This window comes from Pocillopora verrucosa, chromosome 12 (genome assembly GCF_036669915.1).
Source record: "Pocillopora verrucosa isolate sample1 chromosome 12, ASM3666991v2, whole genome shotgun sequence".
In the NCBI taxonomy this organism is placed as follows: Eukaryota; Metazoa; Cnidaria; class Anthozoa; order Scleractinia; family Pocilloporidae; genus Pocillopora; species Pocillopora verrucosa.
In genome coordinates this window covers 3,082,170-3,106,599 of record NC_089323.1, presented here as the reverse complement: position 1 = coordinate 3,106,599, position 24,430 = coordinate 3,082,170, and the positions used below count along the sequence as shown (strand labels likewise).

Below are 24,430 nucleotides of genomic sequence, written 5' to 3'. Positions count from 1 at the left end.
AAAAATTCCCAGTCCTTCATAGATTTTTATATTCAGCGCAGGAATGAATGACACGAATTAAGTTCAAGAGCTGAAATTAATTTACGAGAGCTAAGTAACGACCTTGAACAAATTTGCCTGAAATTTTCAATTCTATTGGTTTGAATCTGTTCCAGTCTTCGAAATGCTTTACCATTCTCGCTCCTTCCTAGCCCCCCCAAATCCCTTCTCAGAATCCGTTATTACATCCAGTCATCCTTTGTAACAACGATGGCATCAACACTTCAGCAAATGAATAGCCCGCTAGACACAAATTATCTATTACAGTTTTATTCAAACCCGTCTCTCTTCAAATAATATTTCCGGGTAATTCACCTCGCGAAACAAATTAACTCGCCTCGGCCCAAGGTATCGAGACGATTCAAAACTTACATATCTTAAATAACATTAAAACGCTTTATAATATTTCTCTACCTCTACCTCAGTAAGCTTGGACCAGCCCTTACTAAGTAGGACAAATTACGAAATAATTTACGACAACGCCACTTGCAAATTTGATTACCAATACTCAGTAATCACCGAAACATGTGTTTACAAAATGAAATGACCCAGTTTTTTGTCTCAATTATAAGAAGCCATACATGAGCGAATTTCAACTGAGCGTCGATAAATTAAAACCAAAGTAAACAAAATGCCAATTACGACACCGAAAAAAATATACCACAATGAGACACTGAGAACCCAAAGTAAACCCGTGCAAACTTGTTTAAGCCCAAGAAAGCACAAGGTTCATTGGCTGAGAAAGTACCAATGGTTTTCTGCATCAATCAAGGGGCAACGAATATTAAATGACACTCAATTGCAACTTGCTCCGACTGCTAATTTTTGACTCGTAAACTTTGTCAACCAGTTAATAGGATTTCCCATATATGTTCGCCTGTCACTGTTACCTCGGTTACAAAGTAAATATTATCCCACATCATCAGTCCACTAACTGCAAGGACATCTCAACTAGTTAATGAAACTTTTTTTTTTAAATTTTGGTCAGTAAGTTGGAATCTCTCATACATTAAATCTCGCACGGTTATGAATTGATAACAACTATATGTATATACAATAAGAGCAAAAAGCACTAAATGTTCACAACGAAAATAAAAGTCATGTTTCCTTACTTTTTTCCTTCATTTTTTTCCCAAAACTCCTGTTAACAAATTTTTTTTCTTTTTTAAAAAAGAAACTGAAATAATGATATTTTCACTGCTGGCAATAAATGTTACAAATAACGACGATGACATGATGTGGAATTCAGAAATATCAATGTAATTTGAAGATTTACTTCGACCATCTCACTACTCTACCAAAGCTTCTGTTAGGTTAGTGCCCCAAGGCCAATGAATTTTATTTTCATTGCCTTATGTCCAATCATTTTGAACAAGCGAAAAAACATTTATACCAAAGGAGCACAATGCACCTTCCCAAAGAGAGTTCAAACCAAAGTCTTCGCTATCAGAATGGATAAACAATAACGTTTGATCCATGTAGAAGTTTTCAAGCAAGTAAGTAGCATTCTGTTATTTGTCTTGGTAGTAGCCAGTACACCGCCAATAATGTCCCTCTTTTTCTTTTTTTATCTATTTTTTAAAAAAATACCCAATACTGAACATTTATCAATACAGTTCATATGTCTCAACAAGGTAAAGGTCCTTATAAATATTCCAACCGAGAACTAATATTTCTTAACGTCTTTTTCCAATTTAATCTTGTGTCAATGAAAACCTGTATGCATTTAGGGCGATTTTCATTTGTATGGTACCTTCTTTTCACGTCAAGACTAAGCACGAAAGTGTCAGATCTGATCACGAAGTTGGTCAGATCTGCCACTTTTGATTGATTGACATTCCACTTTTCGCACGGGAAAACAAGCCAGTCAGAACTGTACTGGACTTGGGCTGGCCCATGCGACAAACACAAAGTCCTACAAACTTAACGCACTTGGAAGTCGAGCCGGAGACGAGAAATGAAGCCTCCGAATTCAAGAAAGTCTTCTTATTCGATCGAAGTTCCGAAACTTTGCGATCACCTCATCACTTTACCCACAATGCTCCACCTTTCAACAATTTGTAACTTCGTTAGCAGGCCAAAGCGATGATGAGACTTGCACACATTTCCATGAATTCCATCGTGTGATGTGAGCCAGTGGGGCTCGTGAAACTATCAGAGTCTTTCAGACTGTTGAACGACGAGTTTGCAGACGATTTTCTGGATGACTTTCCCGATAGAGTTCCTTCCGTGTGTTCTGGAGGGATTTCCGGGGTGGGAAGGCTTTTGAAGTCCAGGAGGTAACTTTTATGATCGACCTGGTACAACTGAACGGCGATCTTGGTCTAGATTAAGAGAAAATGGATATCAAACTCTTAAGTGGTTTATATCCTGTATGCTAAATTGATTTGGTAATTTTTTTCCAAAGGAAAAACAAAAATGTTAATACCAAAGAAATCAAACAAGTCACAGCAAACTAACTCTAAGAAGTTCAAGTGAAATTGTAGTTACTTACAAATTTTCCAGTTATCCTGTTTCTTCTAAGCACTCTCAAATTAAAGGGGTTTATGATTTTCCATTCCTAAGAGGACAGCAACAGAGACAAGACGTTATCCATGAAATAGAAAAAAACAACAACAAAAATTCAGTTTATCTTCTCAACAGAGACATTTCAATATGCCTCTGTGCACTTTTCCTAAGGCAGGGAAGCATTGCAATTCATACCACACAAGCCTTCGCTGTGCAAAGAGGCGCTTAAATTATTTATTCAAAATAAAAAGCAATTATCACTCCGAAAAGCAATGAATCGTAAGTACTGCTCAGTAAGGAGTCTTATTCCTTCAAGGCCGAGTTTTAAGCAAAGGCAATGTGTCATAGAATTCCTCCCGACAGATGTCAGTTTCCCTTCACCTTGAAGACAAATTATTTCTACTTGCAAAATCGAGGAAGTTCAACATATTTTTGTGAACTGATTGGCAACACCTGCGGAGTGAATATAATACTTACATAACCTAAAGACATCATTGCGCGGTAAACTTCACCCATAATATCATTTGGCTTGCTCTGTGATCGAATGCCTGCACGTGGAGAAAAAACAGTTATTTAAATTCCTAATTCTTCTCCTTCAAAGCATTTTTAAACATAATTAGAGAGTTGCGTGGTATTCCTAAACCTTTTCATATGTTCAGTGGACTGCAAAATCGTTTTTCTAACTCTCAACGAAATCACAGTTGGAAAATCGCAATTACATGATTGTATAGTTGGCTTTTCCTCGAGACAAGCTACAAAAGCAGGACTTTATAGGAGAATAATCTAAAAGGATAATGTGCTCAGAGACACAGAACAAGGCTTGCCTACGAACGTCGTGATAAACTGCACAGTTCAAGTGTTCAAAGCATCCTTATAGCCGTCACGAAGATAAATTTTTAGGTCCGTCCCTCTCGAAGTAGAAAACAATGATTGCAATTAAATTGAAATGTTTCAATAACTGAGAGACAAAAGAAAGATGACAAAAATTCAGATTTTTTCTTGTATTTGATTGATCAGTTTTAAGTACAGTCCTGTAAATGACCCTGTAAAGATATCTCTGGTAGTATTTAAAGTTGCAATTTAGACAGAGAGAAGGTTTATTAGGTCCCTGTGTCAACAAGGAACCACAGGTGTACCAGGGTGCTCATCCTTCAAGTATAAACCTACCCAAATGCCATTTAGGTCGCTTTCCAAGTGCTAGCCTCAGGTATGGGATTTTTTTGGAGGGTGTTGTTGGGTTAGAATCTGAAAAGAAAGTAGGAAAGTAGTAAGCTTAAGATTGTTCCAAAATAATTATACATGTACAAGTAAATGGAAAAGATGAACAGTTACAGAAATACAGTCACTCTGGCACTGATTCAAGATAACAGTATTCTGCAATCAGCTTAAAGACCTGCAATCAATGCAGACTACTGTTAACGAAATTTGGGATCAAAAAAATTTCTTGACTCCTTGTTTATTATCAGAAGCAGTTAGTGATGAAGAGACATGTAAGGTTCTCTTCAGTAAGAAAAACAGTTTATAAAAAACAATACAAAATATTACAGAAAACAACAGCAAAAGCTTGTAAGCCATTAGAGTTCTTTCTAATTGAATGCAATGTAAGAGCCACAAAAAAGTCTAGACTTACTGGATCTTGCTTTAGTCATGGCTGTATTTGGAAAACTTTCATTTGAAGACACGGCCTTTTGCTGAAAAAGGGAACATGTAAGAGCTGAGCCTTCTAGTGCACAAGGATTGGAAAATTTTATAACTCATGACTGCCCCTCCTACAGCCCGTGTAATGTTCAGAGAACAATTTTATGCCTCAGAAGTTTGCCCTCTATTAATTTCTTAACTTGCAAGGGGACTGAACATATCATAACTCAATTTGTGAATTCTAAAATCTAAGCAGAGACTGCTATGAATTTTACCAAAAGGATTGTTCCAGACTGTAGATTTGACAAGAAATAAAACACAAACATGGAAAGATTTCCAAGACATTCCATTCTCTCCTGTTGGGGCTGACTAGTGGCTGAATGAACAAAGTGATATTTATTGGGTCACATGGCTTGATAGCATGTGGTTTTTGTGTTAAAAATGGTTTTGTTTCGGAGACTGTGATTGCTGTGTTTGTTTGTCACAGTTTTTTCTACCATGTATGAGTTTTACAATTTCTTTTTACCCCAATGTACTGATAATTTAACTTTTCTTCATTCATTTTTAGCATGGACGTAGATCAATTCAACATGACACAAAATGGTAGAAACATCTGTAATTTGAAAGTTGTACACAATCATGAGCTGACCTGGATTAACCTGTCGTGGTCTACAACTATGTATGCGTCAACAAAGCTCTCTGCAAAAATTGTCCCCTGGGATAAGATCCCCTCCCTCTTTGAAGATCTGGGCAACATACATCACAACATTGCTACAAAACTTACCACAGGTGATGCTGGTTCTTTAATAAGAAAGGAGGAGATAGGAGGTGAAACAGAAGAGTAGAAGTCCTTCACATTGCTCTCGCCCTGAGCTGCTGCAAAGACAATCAAAAGTCAATCAATGACTTTGTTATTTCATAACAAGTCATAGCCTTCTTTCCACTATCTCCAAAAAAGATTAGACAAGTACCATGCAAAAATAAGGCATACAATGAGTTAAAAATAACATGTACTTCAGATGATTACCTAGACATAAAACTGCACTGTTTTGAGGATAAAATATGATAACAGAGTTATAAAGGGAGTCCTCGTAAGATTTTTCAAAACATAGAGTCCGTGATTCCCTCCAGAATTCCAAGTCAGTACCTCAATCTGACCTTAATTATCCCAAGAAAAAGTTACATGCACCAACCTCCCAGAAAGCTGAGATCCTTGTAAAATGGCAATTATATGTATCAAAATTCCGCGATTGCTATCTAATTGTGATAGTGACCTCTCAAAAAGCACCACCATCACAGGGTTGCAACCTAATTTTCCTTTTAATGACAAACTGCCATGGCACAAGCTTGATATTTTTCCTAAAACAACTGTTTCATGTACATCAAATAGTTCCTCAAAATACAGCCATCCTGAAGAGTGACATACAAAACCTAGCTTACCAGTAGGTTTATGAATAAATCTTCCTTCAAATGTCACCAAACCATCAAAATTTCTGTTGTGTTCACTTACCCAACATTTTCATTCTCTTGTTGTCAAGTATCAGATGATAAGCAATCTTCAGTTGGTCATGAGGATCTCCATTTTTTATTGCCCATCGCACATCACTTTCACTGCAGTTTAGTTTCTGCAAAAACAATTCAAGAAAATAATTATTTCCCTAAATTTTGTCACTGAACCAAAGAACTCAACATTTCACTTCTGTAGTGTTCAATTTAACATGAAGTTCAAAAGTCTCTGAAATGAAATGATTTGAATAGAGCATCAATTTGTACATTGGGATCCAGTTGTTCAAAGAGCAGATAATCCTTTCCATCAAGTTAAGTTTTCAAAAAAACATACTATGCTATGTGCAAGAAAGAGATCCATTGAGTGGATACAATGTACACATTACTGTGATCAAATAAATAAGAGAATATTATAGTTCTATTTCTATTCATGTAGGTTAGCTTGTCACTGTGTTGTGTTCTTAAGCAAGGTTTACACCTCTAATCAAATGGCATTGCTATGCCGGGTGTAAATTAGTGAAAGAATTCTTTTAATTTTTTTGAAAGGAAATATTCCATGGAAAGTTACTGACCTCACACACTAATACTAAGCACTCCTGGTCTACCATATCACTTTCTAAGCAAGATGATGGGAAGAGATAAACTGGTAGATCCTTCTTGAACCAGTCATGATTCCTAAAAATGAACAAAACACATGGGTAGGAATCACAAAATTGAAATTTTCATGGCAAATAATGTTTCATATGGGCACTGTCATCCACTGTTTTTAGTTCAAAATTTAGGTTGGAATTTCAGCTTGGAATTTAGAATGCTGTTTTGTGGAAGAAGGAAGATGGAAGGACCTGGAGAAAACCCCTCAGAGCGAGGTCAAGAACCACCAACAAACTCAACCCACAAGTGACACCAAGTCTGGGAATTGAACCTGGGCCACAGTGGTGGGAGGCAAACACTCTCGCCGCTGCGTTATGCCTACTCCCTTAACCCTTTAACTCCCAGAAGTGATTAACAAGTAACTTCTCCTTATAATATCCATACACTATCCAGCAAACAGGTAGCGAGAATACTCAAACTCATCAGGTACAAGATATCACCTTGATTGAACACCAAATTCTTGTAATCAATTTACAAGGAAATATGTAGCAGCTGGAGGGGAGAATTAACAATCAGATCTTGGGAGTTTAAAGGTTAACAGTACACTTACTTTATTTGCTGCATTGTTGCTCTCTTCATGGGATCAACGCGTAACATTGATGATACCAGACTGCTTGTCTCTGATGACAGATGTGATGGTATATAAAATACACCTCCTACAAAGGGAAAATACATGTAGGAAATGGTTAGAGCACTTAATACAGTTTTAAGTCAATGTCTGCTTACAAGCCAACTTTTAAAGCAAAGAGTTTGGATTTGGGTTCTGGCTGGGTCATTGCTTTATTTTCTTGGAGAAGAAAATTCACCCTGAGAGTGTCTCACTTCACACTATGGTAAAAATACAGGAGGAACAAATGTACATTTGAATAAAGACTGTTGCCAACTGGAAACTACAACTAACATTTATTTTAACCCTTTAACTCCCATGAATGACCAAGACAGAATTTCTCATCACAATATTTATACAATATCAACTAGATAAGTGATGAGAATAAAGAAAAATATCAATTTGGGGATAGTTAGCTGATCCAATACTAAATTCTCTGAACTAACATTATAAGAATCGTGTGGTTGACAGTAAGGAGAATTACAAATTTGATCTGGGAGTTAAAGGGTTAAAGTTAACAAACCTTTTATTTTCTTGAATAAGGTTGGTATATGTTCATCATCAAAGGGAAGCTGAAAAACGTATCAGACTTGATATTACGCAAAGAAAAAATTGTAACTTCTATAAAACGATCATAGTTGTGCACAGTAATATCAAAAATGTACATAAACAAAAACCTTGGAATAAATGATTAATACTTACACTTCCACATAAAAGGGCATAAAGAATCACCCCACAGCTCCATATATCCACCTCTGGACCTGCATAAAGTCTAAAAATTTAAATGAACAAATTTCAGGCACTAACTTTGCATAAATCCACTACAGAGTACTTTTCCACAAATCCAGATTTTAAAATGAGGGTACCCTTTTAGGCCTGAGTAAATTACCAACCCTTTTAACCAAGAACAAACACTACGTAATTTCCCCCAATAATTTCACACTGCAAAAAGAATATGATTTGATCTACTTTGATTTAATTTTTTCACAAAAAAGTCTTGCAGCATGCAAACTTACTTTCCAGATATAACTTCAGGGGCTGCATAATTTGGTGATCCACAACTTGTTCGCAGGAATTCACCATCCGTCATCATGTTGGATAATCCAAAGTCTGCTATTTTTACATTTGCTTGGGCATCCAGAAGGAGATTCTCAGGTTTAAGGTCCCTTGATTATATCACAAAAAAGACTATTACTAATGTAAAGTATTCTTTGGGAAAAAAGACAATTCCTTCATTCTTGATTCTCAAACACTTTTTAAAAAAGTTTCATTGATTAAGATGGTTGAGGCAAGAATTTTATAAAGGGTGTTCAGGAAATTTGTTTTTAGTAGAAAAGCAGACGAATTTTCCACTTTTTGCAAAATGCATTCCAGTGGTATTTTACAATCACCAAATCAAGGAACTTTTGAAGCTCAGTTTCTGACATGATTTTTAAAAATAACAGCACCTGGTTTATAAGCAAGTACATGTAATAAAGATAAATAATAATAAATTAGAAGAGGTATGGCAATATTCTCAAACCTACATGCACACTACCTATATATAAAAAAAATTACTCTACCTATGGACTACCATGTGTCTATGGCAGTAATCCACTCCTGAGATAATTTGTTGGAAAAATCTGCGAGCCTCCTTTTCTTGAAGCTAAAATTAACAAACAAACAAAAATCAAAGATGAGTCAAGTGCATTATACAAAAATCTGGAATTAAGATGATATGAAAATAATGGAAGTCTGGGTTTTACCCACTGTCGAGGCTATTGTGCACTGTAATATGCCAGAACAATCAACCCTTCACACCCAGACATCGGTGCACATATTCTCCAAATTGCTCTTTACACATTTCTTAGGGCGCTAACAGGGAGAATTTAATTAGCAATTAGAGCTTCATTAGTTAGTGATTTTCATGCCTTTTATTTCTGATTCAGGGATGAAATTATAAGGAGAAAGAAGATGCTAGTAACTCTTTAGGGTCAAAGAGGTAATTAAAACAAGTACAGCCAGTCTCAAGGAAAGAAAGGGGAAGAGGTACTTTGGGTAATTTCAATATGGGGTGTGCTGGTGAGGTTTCCAGATCCTGACCCAGATCCTGTAGACAGAAATACACTGTAACATTTTTAGCTGTGCAGTTCAGTTTTTGACAGATGTATAGACAAATCTATAAACAGTAAACTACCTTTCCATGTTTAAGGATGTAGTCAAACAGTTCTCCTCCAGACACATATTCCATTACCATAAATATATCAGATGGAGTACTGATAACTTGATATCTAGAGAAAAAATTATATTATTAAGTTACAAAAAACCCTTAGTGGCTATGTTATAATTATAAAAAATGCTTCAAACAATTTTCTGGTTTTGGTTTTGGAAACTAGTCACTGCCAGATATTTCCTTCTTTGTCTTGAAATCATTATTATCATGAGCAGAAATCAAACTAGTTTGAAAATTTTTAAACAAGAACATTTCTCTCATGAATGCTTCAGCCATGAGCCCTTATTCAGTGGCCAACAATCAACAGAGATAGGATGAACATAAGGAAACTAGAGAATGGAATGCATGGCGAAAAGCTTGAAACTTACTGCTGAAAAACTTCTCAGACTGCTGGAAAAAGTGCTATTAATAAATCTATTTAGTGAGTCAAACATCCAGCTATAGCACACTTTTGCCATTCCACATAAGAATGTCTGCTGACCAGACAAATTATGGTCAAGTCACTGACAGTTCAACTTGTCAATGCCAACTTGCCAACATATAAACTTGAGTACAGACATCAGCAAGTTAGTCTTCAATCCAATACAACATATTAGGGAAAAGTAAAAGATCTTTAGCAAAAAAACAATTTTTTTCTTCTAACAAAGTTTATAAGGATCTCACAGTGAACAAAGCAAGGTAAACATTGCCAATGACTATTAAAGCTTCAGACGTGAACAAGTTATTGTGTGACAACAACACTGTTAAGACTCATCGTGTCAATCAGTCAGATTTTTTTCAGAAAACTTGGCTTTCTAGACAAGATCTTGAGTAAAAACCAATTCATTTTATTTCCAACAAAGCTTATAAGGATCTCAAGGCAATTAAAGCAAGGCAAACATCGCCAATGACCAAAAAAGCTTTAGATACAAATGGATTATTGTGTGACAACAACACTGTAAAGACTCATCAATCGGTCAGACTTTTAAAAAAAAACTTGGCTTTCTAAACAAGATCTTTAGTAAAAATCAATTCTTTTTTTTCCAACAAAGTTGATAAGGATCTCAAGGCGAAGAAAGCAAGGTGAACATCGCGAATGACTAAAAAAGAATTGTTTTTTACTTAAGATCTTGTCTAGAAAGCCAACTTTTCTTCAAAAATCTGACCAATTGACATGATGAGTCTTTACAGTGTTGTTGTCACACAATAACTTGTTCATGTCTGAAGATTTTATAGTTGTTGGCAATGTTTACCTAGCTTTATTTGCTGATGTCTCCACTCGATTTTATATGTTGGTGAGTTGGCATTGGTGAGTTGAACTGTCAGCGACTTGAGTGGATACTGACCAGACAAGTACACCAGACCATAAGCCAAGGGAAAAACACTTCTGTTGAATTCTCCTTTAAAGAAATCTTGTTGTGTATTTTGTTTTGTTTTTCAAAATTGTTTCCTTTGTCCTTCTATCACTATTTTATCAATACTAAAATTGACTTACAGTTTAATGATATGAGGATGTCTAAAGAGTTTTAAGTTTTGAATCTCCCTTCTTATTTTGCCAACCACATCAAGATTCTTGATCTTCTGTCTGTTCAGGATTTTCACAGCTACTTTGTGGCCTGTCAGCTGATGAACTGCCACTAAAATTTAAGTACATATAATATCTATTAAAATAATTAAATTCTGCTGTAGAATGGGGATTGGAAATCCGATGATGGCCAATCTCATTACAATGTAATCTGTAGTCCAATGAGAGAGCATCAGAGTTCAAAAGTCCTTTTACACTTGTATGGTTTGTAAACTCATTTCATTTCTCAAAGAAATTACCAGCTTATCTTTTGTAAATTATGCATACCTATGCAAGAGAATAAGAAGAAATTTGAAAGAAACAGTTTTCTAGAGTTTAGATAATCAAAACATAAAAGCTATTCCTCACAGAAACTCAAGATTTTTCTAAAGCATCTATATTTATTTCCCTACAAAGATCAAAATTTACCATCTCCAATTCTAATCGTAAATATAATTTATTGTTTCATTCATGTACATCTCTTTGAATTGATCAGAACCAACAAATGGGGCTTAAAGAGATTATAAGCGATATCAAAATTAAGTGTGAATTAGCTGAGTCATTAATTCGTCTACAAAAACAACTTCCGAATTTAGTCGTAGCCAGATGAGTGGATTGCCCGGGCAAAGTCCATAAACTTTGGATCTTCTCGGTACAAAAATTGCCCTAAAATATTTCAATGTTATTTGGAAGCATAACAAATCTTAATCTAATAAATATGTGAAATTTTAGACAGGTATGGTTACAAGAATTGGGGAAGAATTCTCATGATTAAATTCAGGGATTTGGAAATCAGTCCAATACAAATTACTTATACACAAATCGTAAACAATATCAACAAGAGGAAAATGTTCAAAAGATCTGCGGTAGCCTTCAATTTCATTTTTTACTTTTTACTTTCATGCTTCTTCATAACTGGCTTAGTTATGATTCAATAACCGTCTTCAAGGCTAGCTGCAAATGGTGCGGTTTTTGACGCATTTATGAAATCGTGTCAACGGTTGTAAAATCCTCCGCGTGTGACAATCGGTGAATGCAAATGATTGTAAACGTGGATGGCGGCACGAACTGCCTCCATTTCACCTTAAAAGCCACAAAATTCTGAAAAAACCGTTATCAGCACTTACGTTTCACTTTCCCAAACGTTCCAACACCTAAAGTTGTTCCAAGCAAATAATTTCCGATACATAATTTCGCGTTAATAGTTTGATCTCTACGTTCTTTCGCCGCCATGTTTGGGTACGGAATCACGTGGTCCACCGCTTTCCTTCGGCGTCCAACAAGAAACCGAGGCATTGTGGTCTACCTTGGAGACCATAAAAATTATGGCGATCACTGTTAAAGGAGTGAATCTCCAGTGGAATTTATCCTCAGAAGAGATCCTGAAACGAACTGATGAGCTGATCGAGAAATCGAAGAAGGTTTACGATGCTGTTGGTGCGTTAAACCCGGACGATGTGACATATGAAAACTGTTTGAAGGCAAGTGAACTTTTTGATCGTTTCTTCCTGATCCGGCCCTCTTGACAATTCCTGCACGAGTGTTTCACGTGTGTTGTCCGCGATCGTCAGTGATGTTCTTTCCGTTGAGATGTGCACGATCAAGTGAACCTTTTGTTAGAATTTCACAATAAAGGAGAGTTTTGACGGATAATAATTACCACGTGCCCTGTAAAAATTATTGACTTGATTTTTCTGCTGCTACACTAATGTTTACCACAACGCTTCAGTGCTCCGATCAGACTGTGGAAAAATAAATCTCACTAACTAGACTAGACTTGGTTAAAGACGGAAATATCGAATTTCTAAGTCCTAACTCCAAAAAATATTATTTCAAATTAAAAAAAAAATGAAACTACACGTATTAAAAAAGTCGACCTAATTGCTTAAAAATGCGATTACATGCAAAGGTTTTCTATTTTTGACTAAACCAGATGGCTTTAAATTCACTAGTTATTTGTAATATTTTTAGGATTTCGCAAGAAAGTGTGAACATCGCCTAAATTACATGCCAAATAGGTATAACTGCACGTGGAGTGCGTGCATCTAAAATTTACGGAACGAGTTTCAATCACGAAATCGTTATAAATTAAAAAATTGGACAAGGGGTTGATTTTTACCTCCACGTGCATTTTCTTTCGTAAGGGTGCATTATTACAATCAGGCACTATAATCTCCCTCTTAGCCCTGAGGCATCCATTACTTGAAGCATTAACAGATCACTGATGCGTGAAGGATCTGATCTAGCTTAAATAAATTTGCATAAGGAATTAAAAATAAAAATATATTATCTCATTTAGAACAAGCTGCATAGGTAACCCTTTCACTCCCAGGGTTGATGACCAACAATGAATTTCTCCCAACAATATTGATACATTCTTGCATGGAAAGGTGGTGAGAAGAAATATAATAATTTATCAACCAGGGGATATTGCTTGATTTGATGATAAAAAATTGTTGGAGAAAAAAAATTTTCACAGTAGATGGTGGTATAGTAGACAATGTGAAGAATTGATTTAAGAAGATAATTGTGGTTTTATCAACTGAGTTGGTAATGTAAATTGGCCACTGTAAATAGTTATCAATTCAGTTGATAGAACCAAAATTAACTCCCCCACCAATGCAGCACTACAGTTTCTTTAGAAACTTAATACCCCTTTTAATTCAATGTTAGGAATTGATTTTTAGATGGTAAAGGTGATATGGGGTTTATTCTTTAATTCAACAGCAAAGTAGGAAAAAAATTGTGTCTAGCCCTGAATGATATATTTTTGTGCTTCTATATTTCCCTAGGCCTTGTCTGATGGCAATGCTGAATATCATACAGCAAAATCAAACTTGGACTTTCCCCAGCATGTTTCCACAGGTAACTGGAACCCTGATCAGAATGTTTAAGTCCAATACCTCTTTCCTGAGGTGGTTCGACATGGTGTTTTTATTTGTAGATACCAAATTCTTTGATTGATAGCTGCTTTCAAACATTTTCATTTGTTTCACAAGCAATGGTATCAAAACATTTCATAAGAAGTTAAGGTGGCTCTGAACCATAAATTCAGAAGACACTAATGAATGATATAAACTAGACTTGTAATCTGATGATCCTGGGTTCAAGTCCTCCACCCTGCTATTCACTGTATTTGTTCTCAGTTGCCCCCAGTTCAATTCCTCAGCTGTGATGTGTAAATAACCAACTGGTCTGCATCCTGCCAGTTGGGATTTTCAAGCACTTTATGCCAATATTTCAGTCATTGTAAAGCACTATTTGATAGCAATAGAAATAATGCTATATATTAAATAAAGTCTTTAATTTAAATAAATCCTCCCATTCTATTATTTACAGCAGCAGGGTTCTAAATGTTTGGTTTTCAACAAATTGATTTCACTTTTTTTATCAAATACATACAGATAAAGAGATCAGAGCGGCCAGTACTGAGGCTGACAGAAAACTTTCTGAATTTGAAGTGGAAGTCAGGTATTTCAGGCTCTTGCTTCTACAATAAGAATCGTTTAAATTGGAGGGCTCAGAGCAAGAACGATCCCTTGATTTTTTGGCCATTTTTGAAAGTGTTCAGAAGTAGTTGAATTTTGGCATGTGGACACTTTCAAAAATGGCCGAAAAATCAAGGGATCGTTCTTGCTCTGAGCCCTCCAATTAATTTCACCTGAAATTTGCTAAATTCAATATTAAAAGTAGAACAAAAGTGTAAAGTGTAGACTTGCTTTTTAATTCTCATGACAAGTTCTTTTTGGCTACAAATTTTGTAGGAGATTTTTCTTAAACAAAGTTGTTTTAGGTGTATGTATCTCAGAAATGAGTTTATTTATGAATGGAAAAAAAAATGATCCAAACATGTGGTCCATTTGAATTTAATCCTTGTGCATTTTTTTTTTTCTTTTTTTCATTCTTCACAGCATGCGAAAGGATGTCTTTGACAATCTTGTAGCTTTACAGGTAATTAAAAATTGATGAATTTGATGATTCTAGATAAGACACAATGTTGACATCTGATGATACCAATTGTCGGCAGGGTTGAACTACAAAACACTCGTAGCAACTACAAATTTCCTAATTTTGAAGCAATTGTGAAAATTGCAACAATTACATGAAAACAGGTTTTGCCAATGTTGGCTTCTGCATCTTGTACATCTTCATGCTTCCTTTTTACTCACAGTGCTGATTGTGAACATCTGGTGATTATTTATTTTACACAGGAAAGACACAAGGAGCCACTGTCTCCTGAAGCTGGGCGTGTTTTGGAAAGGTTAATAAAACTTGGAAAAAGAGATGGTATGTTGTAACATGTCATCTTGCTATATGTATCATGATGATATCGTTGCCCATGCTAATAGTACGGCTGTTTAACTCACTTCAAGCTGTTCCTGTTTAAAACTTTTGAGGTTTATGATACTGTTTTTCAATTGAGCAGAGGAATGATGAACAGTTTTGCAGCATTTGTTTCAATGTTTTGGCTGCAGGGCGGAGTAAACCAGATGATGTTTCAGTGACCCACTCAGCTTTAACAACTTCTCCCTGATTAGTTGAAATTTTCTCAATACTTGTTTGCAGGATAATGTATGGGTATTATAGGGAGAAGTTCCATGATAATCACCTCTGAGAGTTAAAGGGTTAAATAAAACCCTTAATTTGAATTGACAATGAAAGGCACAATACAGACCATGTTTGTGATAACTTGGGTTGAGAAATACAGTAAAATCAAAACCTCCCTCAAGATGTTTCTACAGGCTGAGAACAAATATCACAGCATCAAAGTTGAAAAAAAAAAAGCAAGAATAATAATCAAGACAATTTGTGAAACATACCATAATGGCTTGACCACTTTTGTTCCTACTATTTCTTCTGAAGTAATACTAAATATAATGTGCAATTATTTTATTTGCTTGATATCAATGTTTTGTGTATTTTCACACAGGTCTTCATTTACCAGCCGAAGTTCAAACAGAAATCAAATCTATTAAGACAAAGATGAGCGGTCTATGCATTGACTTTAACAAGAACCTCAATGAAGAAAACACAATACTGGAATTTACAAAAGCAGAATTAGGTATGCACTTAATGTATAATTAAACAATTCATTTTATATTTATTTGTGCATTTCCTGGCGAACTTTTTATCTCCCAGAAGTGATGAACTAAAACAAGCTATAGAAGCTCAGAATAACCTGAAAACAGGTTTTGCTTTGCCACGTCAATTTTTCAGTGGTTGTCCTATCAGTGATTTCGATTCAACCAATATTATTTTTTCCTATTTTTGTCAGCCTTGATTATGATTTAATCATGACACATGGTTTCCAGTTATTTTTGGCCGTACTGACTTTTTTATTCCTTTTTTCCAGTTGGTTTGCCAGATGATTTTATAAACAGCTTAGAAAAGGTATCTCAGTAACTTAGATGTTGATATTATTAAAAGTAGCTTTGTGTTTTTGTGCGATAGTGCAAATTCTAATCAATGCAGTTGCCATGGGAACCAAATGTTGGGTTCAGTGTAAAAACAAAGCATAGTACCATTGTAAAATACTTTACTTAAAAACTGCAAATATTCTTAACCATCACTCCTATATTTAAAGTAAAAGTTCAGGCACCCCCTACTTCCTGACAACTGAAGGATGACTTTGTGGAAAAGTTTGATTATACAGTTGTATAGACTGATCAGCAAGGTGGTGCACATATTGCGACCAACAAAGGAATTAAGGTGGCTGTGATCACAAGAGGCTTCACAAGCCCTTGCAGATCACCAGTGACCAGTTTTTAATGATACCCCTGCTATCACGAATATAGATATCTTTTGATTTACTAACTTAAATCTTATTTTTCAGACAGATGCTGGCCTGCACAAAGTCACTCTAAAGTACCCCCATTATTTTCCAATCATGAGGAAGGCATCCAATCCACACACCAGGCAGAAAATAGAATATGCATTTAACAGGAGGTATGTGCAGGATTTAACTGCAGAGACTTTGCAAATATGGAGATATGTCTATCTCATACGTATTAAATGTCATTTAACCCCCTAATTCCCTATAATATCCTTTCTTTAACCAGCAGAAAGGTACCGAGAATACTCAAACTTATCAAGTAAAAGTTATCTTGATCTAATACCAAATTCTTTTTCAAATTTACATAGAAATGTATATTAGCTAGAAGGGAGAATTTAAAATCAGATCCTGGATGCTAAAAGGGTTAAATCAACTGACATTATGACACTATGACCATGTGGGGCTTGATCATTAAATTTATTTTAGAACTATCAAAAATTACTTTGGGTAATTGATGTTTAGACTGAGCTAACAGCTTCATTCACCCTGAGATACTGTATTATTGTTGCAGATGTATAAAAGAGAACACTCCAATTTTAGAAGAGCTCGTAGAACTGAGACAAAGGGTTTGAGAGATTTTAGTATCTTTATTCAATATTCACAGATGATATTATATGATATTTCTGTAGACAAGTGATTAATACAAAAAAATTTCTTTTTGAAGATGGCAGATCTTCTTGGTTATCCAACACATGCAAGCCACATCACAGAGGTAAAAGCAGTTCATTCTTGTGCACTTTGCGGCGATTTTTTTCTTGATATTTCAAAAGACTCCAAATTGATGATTTTGTTTCGCCCTTAGCTCCGGTTGGAGCATAGGCCATTAACCACTTCCGTCCTCCATCGGGTTCTGAAAACAGAAATTGATGATGGGAATGGATTTATTATTTATTGTACTGTTATAATAAATATTTTTTGTGTGTCATTTTAGTTGCGGATGGCTAAAACAGCAGAAGCAGTTTCTAGTTTCCTATCAGAGTTGGGAAAAAAGTTACGACCCCTTGGTGATGCTGATTTAGCTGAAATGCTTCATATGAAAGAGGCTGAGGTAAGTTTTTGCTTTCATTATTTTTACCTACATGTATGACTACAGTACCTTGGTGTTTAAAATTTGCCTCTTTCAAATAACCCTAACCCTATCTTTTCCCTCTCTATCCTTTTTTTGACTGTCTATTGCAGTGCAAAGAATTAGGGCATGATTTTGATGGAAAGATCAACTACTGGGACATGCGATACTACATGACCATGGTAGAGGAAAAGAGTTACGCTGTGGACCAAAACAAGTTAAAGGAATACTTCCCTCTTCATGTAGTTACCAAGGGTATGTTAACCAATTTTCAGCTATTCAGTTTTACCAGCATGTACTTGGTGTGCATCTCAATGCTTGTAAACCTCAGGGTCCCTTTGTTCAAGGGGCAGATAATGCTATTCAATGCATACTTTGTTATCCAGTAGATAAGAGTTTAATCCTTTAACTCCTAAGATCTGATTGTTAATTCTCCCCTCCAGCCTTTACACAATTCCTGGTAAATAACTTGCATGAATTTGGTATTAGATCAAAATAACAACTTCTACCTGATAAGTTTGGGTATTCTCATTAGTCCTCTAATACCTTTAAATCACTTGCCAAGTTGTTACCATACAGTTTGTTGTCAGACAGTTAAATAAGCCAATCACATTCAAAGTTGTCGTTTATATCAACTAAATGAAAATTGTAATAAAACTTGGCTATTCTCCTTTTCCCTGAAATTGCAATTTTTATGATTAATTGGTAATGACTATGTCATCCAATTCGATCTGTAACCATACTCATGATATACAAATCAGACTTCCATTGGGCAGTCATTCTGTTTTGTTATCACTCTTATGATTACAGACCAAACTGGACTCCACTCAGTCCTATAACCATTACTTATTATGTCTTTCAGGTCTGTTGGAAATTTATCAGGTATGATCATAGTTTCTTTTTAATAACAAAATTTATGGTGTAGTGCATGTATAAATGCAGTTTTTTTGTCCTATTTCTTCTTTCATGTTTTTTTGTATATCCACATTTGAACACCTAAGTATATTTTAACCACTGAAATTAACACTTGATATGCTGGTCATATCAGCAGATGTTGAGAATTGAATAACTTCCGCAGTTTAACGAGAAAGGGGTCTGAATAATTCTGTTGTCATGAGTTTACCATTCTGGCCTTTAGATAGTATAACAGTAGTTATATTTATGTGTTACTCAAGGCCTGATCCTGTAGACAAGGATTCCTGTATCACAAAAAGCTTTTGCCTGTAAGGTGGGATTGCTGTGTAACATCAAAAGCTTGAACTTAACTCTGAAAGACCTGAACCTCTTAGGGTGGGATTCTTGTGAACCACTTCAATCTTGAACTGTAATTGGGTTGTATTTCTGTGCTTCATGCGAGGCCTGAAATTACTTATACTACCCAAAGCTTGAGACTTGGAAAAGATTTCTTGTTTGACACCCACTATATATGTTATAAAGCAAGTGCTTAGAAGTCGTGGCCCTCGTAGCACATCACTTATAATAATATACATGAAAAACATTACACGCCTCTGATTGGCTGAAAACAAGTGCATTCTTCACGTAAGACGAGTGCAAATTACAAATAGCGCACGTTGCCAATATTTCGTCCGTTTTCATTTTCTGTGATGCGTATTTCATACAACTTATCAACAAGTAACATGATTTCAAGTGCAATTTGATGTAAATAAGCACTTATAAATATATTAAGACTACAAATTGCACTCATCCTACATGCTCGTACAATTTTGTTGTCTTTGAAAAATTTTCTTGTATTTATTAACACCAAATTGCACTCAAAATCATGTCGTTACCTGTACATATTCATCACGAATTTTTCTTCAATGCTGCCTTTACAGGAACTTCTAGGATTGCGTTTTGAAGAAATTGAAGATCCACAGGTGTGGAATAAGGACATACAGATGGTATGTATCTTCACATTGATAGTCAGAACAACATTATTATATTTTTCGTCTCAAATATTTTTATTTTACGTGCGATTCAGTGTTAAAACTCCTGACATTTTCTCTTTATTTTGTTCAAACAGTTCAGTGTCCAAGATGCAGCATCATCAGAAATTATAGGATATTTCTACTTAGACTTATTTCCAAGAGAAGGGAAGTTTGGTCACGCAGCTTGCTTTGGACTTCAGGTGAATAACCACATTTATTTTACCTCTAGAATATTACGCGTGCTGTGATTGGTCAAATTAGCGAGGGGTATTCTGTTGCATTGCACCCTAACATTTAGAGTTTGTTAAACCTCTGTAACACAAAATAGAGGAACTGGGGCGGATCCAGAAATTTTTGATTGGTGGGTCTAAGCTTTGATTCAGAAAACGCAGAATTCTTTTTTTCGCGGCAAACTGAAAATTCAGCCAGTTGAGTAGTGATATGGGATCCTGCTGCTGAAACAATTTCAGGTCTGATAGAGTAGAGGTCCAATAGGAGCAGCCGAGTGGGAAAAAAAAAAGGGTTGGGTCGGGTCGCATAACGAACGCGTTTTTCATGCGACCCGACCCAACCCTCCCTCTTTTTTTCTGACTCCTCCCCTCCTATCACGCCATATTTACTGTTTTACTTCGTTTTACTTAATGCACGTTTGGAAAAGGTCATATGCTGAAATGAATTATAACTACCTTTTTTTTTTAGCCCGGATGTTTACTGGCTGATGGCAGTAGGCAGGTAATGGTCGCTTCTGTTTTTGTATACCATTTACATTTATTAATTATTCTTGCAAGTACACCTTCTTTTGGTGTTGGTTTTGTACGTTACTCTTCACATCAACTGCTACCCGGCAATATTATTTCAGATTTCGGTTGCAGCCATGGTGGCCAACTTTACAAGACCATCGGGCGACCAACCATCACTACTGACGCATCAAGAGGTACGATTTACAATTGCGAAAAAAAAGAAATCCTTACGCTTCGTAGGAGCTTCGTGTAACCTTCCATTTGGGCTCATAAATAGCCGTCTAGAATTCATGTTAATCTTCTCCATCCCTCGCCAATTTTGTTCCCTCTTGGGTTATCATCGCCTCTCTTATGTTTTTCAATTACCAGACCAGTATTTTGTAGTCATTTACTATTTCTTGTAAATCTTCTCCATCTTTTTCTAGCTTTGTTCCTTCTTGGTTTGTTATCGCCTCTTTTGGGTTTTTCTATGTTACTAAACTAATATTTATAATAATAATAATATCTTACTAAACTGATTTTTTTTTTGTAGTCATTTACAATCGTTATCAATCTTCTCCATCCTCTGTTACCCTTTGTCCTTCTCGGTTTCTTATCGCCTCTTTTGTGCTTTTCTATCTTACTGAACCGATATTTTGTAGTCATTTACAATCCGTGTCAATCTTCTCTTTCCTTCACCATTTCTGTTCCTTCTTGGTTTCTTAACGCTTTTTTGATGTTTTTTTTTCTACTTTGTCAAACTAATATTTTGTAGTCATTTACAAATCCTTGTAAATCTTCTCCATCCCCAGCCATCGTTGTGCAGTTCCTTCCAAGTTTATAATTGCCTCTTTACTTTTTTCCTCTCTTACAGTAACAAGAGAATATCTTGTAGTCATTTTAAATCTGCGTTAATCTTCCACATTCGTTGCCATTCTTGTACCACTCTGCTTTATTCTTACCACTTTTGTTTTTGTCTACTCAGGCAAATTATTAGGTTTATATAATTATTGTGCGACATTCCTTCAATTCAAGGTGGAGACATTTTTCCATGAGTTTGGCCACGTGATGCATCAGCTATGCGCAAAAGCGGATTTTTCAATTTTCAGGTAAATCTTTTGATTTTTAGTTAATATTTTCTTTCATAAAAGATTGTGGCGCCCCACTCCTCCCTCTTAAGCCCTAAAACTAATGAAATCCCTGGAGGGGCTTAATAGGGCGTTGCTTCCGGCTTTAGCTGGAATCTTACCGTGTGTTGTCCTCTCTCAAATCTGTAGTGGTACGAATGTGGAAAGAGACTTTGTCGAAGCTCCTTCTCAGATGTTGGAGAATTGGTGCTGGGAAAAGAAACCTCTTCATCGTATGTCAGCCCATTACAAAGGTTTGTTAAAAGGCTGTGAAAAACAGCGCGACCTAAAACAGGATGTGTCAACTACTAAAGTATTCAGAGGATTGTTGCTCATTCTGGGTTTTTAATGTTTTCCTCGAAACGAAATCTTCTGTTGCAGATTCCAGTTCAGTTCCAGACGAAATGCTGGACAAACTCATAGCCTCTCGCAATGCGAATACAGGCGTGTTTAATTTAAGACAAGTAGGTGATAATGACTTTTATTGCTATTACAGTCTTTGTTCAAGGCTTTTGGATGTACCAGTGCGAAGCTTTTGTAATTAGAAATTTACCTTGAGAAATATTGGAAATATCGTTTTTAACGTAAAAAATCCTTGTTTTCTTATTAACAGGTTTTGTTGGCAACATTTGATCAAACAATTCATACTCAAGCTAAGGTACAATTTCTATCTTTATGAACCTGACATTTTTGTGGAAATTTGTAGAAACATAATCTGATTTTAGCCTGAACAGTGAACTGTCTCGTTCAATCCCCACAGGCAAACACTGCGGAGATTTTCTCCAAGCTTTCATCCGAGATACTCCGTATACCGTCTTCACCAGGTGGGTTCAAGGGTCGTAAAGCACAATTTCAAATAAAAGAATACTTAGAATAAAATTTCAAAATGCATTTTCTTTTCTTTACTCTGCGATTGGTCTGGAAAGCTCGCGCTACCCCTTTAACCAATCAGATGCAAAAGAAGAAGCTTTCGTGACTTGGTCACCCGCGTTTTCCCGCGCTCCGGGTAGATTGTTTGTTTTTCCTTTAAAACTTCTGTGATTGGTCTGAAAAGCTCGCGCTACCCCCTAACCAATCAAATGCAAAAGAAGAAGCTTTCGTGACTTTATCACCAGCGTTCTCCCGTGCTTCGAGTTGTTTGTTTGTTATGCCTTTAAAAGTTCTCATAGGCTTCCTGTGATTTTTTTTCTTTTGTTCCAATCGGCCGATATGATTGCTTTGGGTTTGGTTTGTCGATTCTTAATCGAAATGGCCTCTAAATGTCTTGTACTTACAAGATTCCAGAAACATCGACAAGTGGATTTTTTGGGGTTCAATGAGTCAATGGTTTCAAGGGCAATCATCTGTCATTCTAAAATCGTATGGGTTATGGAGCAAAAAGAACGTTCAACCTACCAAAGAGGCACATTTTTTTTCTCAATAACATTTAGTATTACTACTATTATTATTATTTTTGTTATCATTATCATTATTATTATTATTATTATTATTATCATTATTATTATTTTATTTCGCGTGTTTGCGAAGGTAGCTGGTGCAATCCGTGAAAGCGCTTTGGTTTTCAGCATGGCTAAAAGTTTTGCTAGCCTCGCAAAACAGAGTCCAGTTTCCAGACCATTCGGTCACGTCGCGGAGTACTAAAACACGTTAATCTGTGGCTTTACTTTTCTTCTTTAGACACCAACATGCCAGCCTCTTTTGGTCATTTAGCTGGAGGATACGATGCACAGTACTATGGATATCTGGTGAGAGATCATCTTAATTATTTTGAATATGAAAACGATCTTCGTAGTAACGAGCCCTACTTAATCAGTAGGTTTTTCTTCGGGGATACTCGGTTGGTCTCCGGAAAAAACTTTGGTTGGCGATGCATTTGTTATTTCTCAACTGGATCTAAACCTTGGTTGACTTTTACGCCTTTTCTTTGTCTTCCAGTGGAGCGAAGTTTTCTCATCGGACATGTTTTACACCAGGTTTAAGAAGGAAGGAATCATGAATCCTTCTGTTGGGCTCGATTACAGGAAATTCATTCTTCAGCCTGGAGGAACTCTTGTAAGTACATGTAAATGGAAAATGAAAATATGAAAAAGGGAAAAATTTAAAAATAAAAAAATTAAAAAGTGACCCATCCAGTCGGAAGTTATCTCAGTTTTCGTAGCATGAAGGGACAAGGGGATTGCTCAAGACTTTCCCTGGATGGGATCCCAGTCCATCGCAGGGTTACTCCCCCCCTTTCGATTTCCTAAGCCTCTCGACTTCTATTAAAAAAGTGTTTTTTGTGTGTGTGTGTGCATTGAAAGTGTCTAATAAGTGTTTTTTCTCAGGACGCCTCTGTCATGCTGAAAAACTTTCTTGGTCGTGAACCCAACCAGGAAGCCTTCCTTGAGAGCAAAGGACTCAAGAAATAGCAACAGTATAACTTATTATTGGAATTCAGTTTTTCAAAATACTCGCACTAAAACCACATGACTTTGTTGCCAGTGAGAAAGAAGACATCATTCCTACTTGAAACTTACCCACTCCATCAAACGGGTGTTTATCTTCTCTACCATAAGCTATCGTTACATAAGATCGGTGTACAATTGTCTCTTTTAAGGCCAGTGTCTCTTAGTTTAATTTGAATTTTCAATATGAAATTGTATGTTATTGAATAAGGTTACATAATTTCGTGTTAAAATTGTGTGATACCAAATGTTGTAGTTTACTTAAATTCTGTAACTTAGTTCTTTCACGTAATTTAATTTCTAACTGAAAATTCTAATTTCATTTAAATCTCAAGCTGATGTGCGTGAAGAATAGGGAAAATCTCAATGTAACACCGTATGACGGTGTAAGTTAAGGTGAAGTACGTGCAGTAAACTATTTTTTTTGCTAATGTTGGCCAGTTTTTTTGTTGTTTATCGCGAATTGGCATTTTCGAGATCTCTAGTTTGCTGTGCAGGTTTACTCTTTCGACAGAACACTTGGGGTTCCTTTGTAAAATGTTTGGCCGCCATTTCGGATTGTAGGTTGTGGAAGATTAGAGCGAAGAAACAGTTTCTTCCAAGGACAAC

At 35.9% G+C, this 24,430-nt stretch overlaps 2 protein-coding genes across 3 annotated transcripts; one reads left to right on the top strand and one right to left on the bottom strand.

The window, feature by feature from the left end:
- Nucleotides 1-293: 293 nt before the first annotated feature.
- LOC131783213 (5'-AMP-activated protein kinase catalytic subunit alpha-2-like) lies at nt 294-12,015 on the bottom strand. Of its 2 annotated transcripts, none has more exons than XM_059099942.2 (16): nt 11,832-12,015; nt 10,636-10,777; nt 9,126-9,219; nt 8,512-8,594; nt 7,966-8,115; nt 7,652-7,721; nt 7,473-7,521; nt 6,893-6,998; nt 6,264-6,366; nt 5,696-5,810; nt 4,970-5,061; nt 4,178-4,238; nt 3,715-3,792; nt 3,025-3,095; nt 2,534-2,599; nt 294-2,363 (listed from the first exon to the last, which is right to left on the bottom strand). In XM_059099942.2, exons 1-16 carry the CDS (start codon nt 11,998-12,000, stop codon nt 2,109-2,111), a joined length of 1,704 nt encoding a protein of 567 aa, XP_058955925.2. In that variant the 5' UTR covers nt 12,001-12,015; the 3' UTR covers nt 294-2,108. The 2 variants fall into 2 exon arrangements, with proteins under 2 accessions (XP_058955925.2, XP_066014863.1); XM_066158766.1 differs by having other exon boundaries at nt 4,970-5,058.
- A 14-nt stretch (nt 12,016-12,029) lies between these two features.
- On the top strand, nt 12,030-24,241 carry LOC131783212 (thimet oligopeptidase-like). The gene is made up of 25 exons (XM_059099941.2): nt 12,030-12,185; nt 13,497-13,569; nt 14,109-14,175; nt 14,616-14,655; nt 14,916-14,991; nt 15,635-15,766; nt 16,058-16,095; nt 16,538-16,650; nt 17,049-17,103; nt 17,202-17,249; nt 17,469-17,585; nt 17,717-17,858; nt 18,466-18,485; nt 19,439-19,504; nt 19,627-19,731; nt 20,231-20,263; nt 20,391-20,465; nt 21,286-21,359; nt 21,528-21,631; nt 21,759-21,841; nt 21,991-22,035; nt 22,138-22,201; nt 23,055-23,122; nt 23,313-23,429; nt 23,702-24,241. The coding sequence occupies exons 1-25, from the start codon at nt 12,030-12,032 to the stop codon at nt 23,783-23,785; spliced, it is 1,995 nt and encodes a 664-aa protein (XP_058955924.2). The 3' UTR covers nt 23,786-24,241.
- Nucleotides 24,242-24,430: the final 189 nt, after the last annotated feature.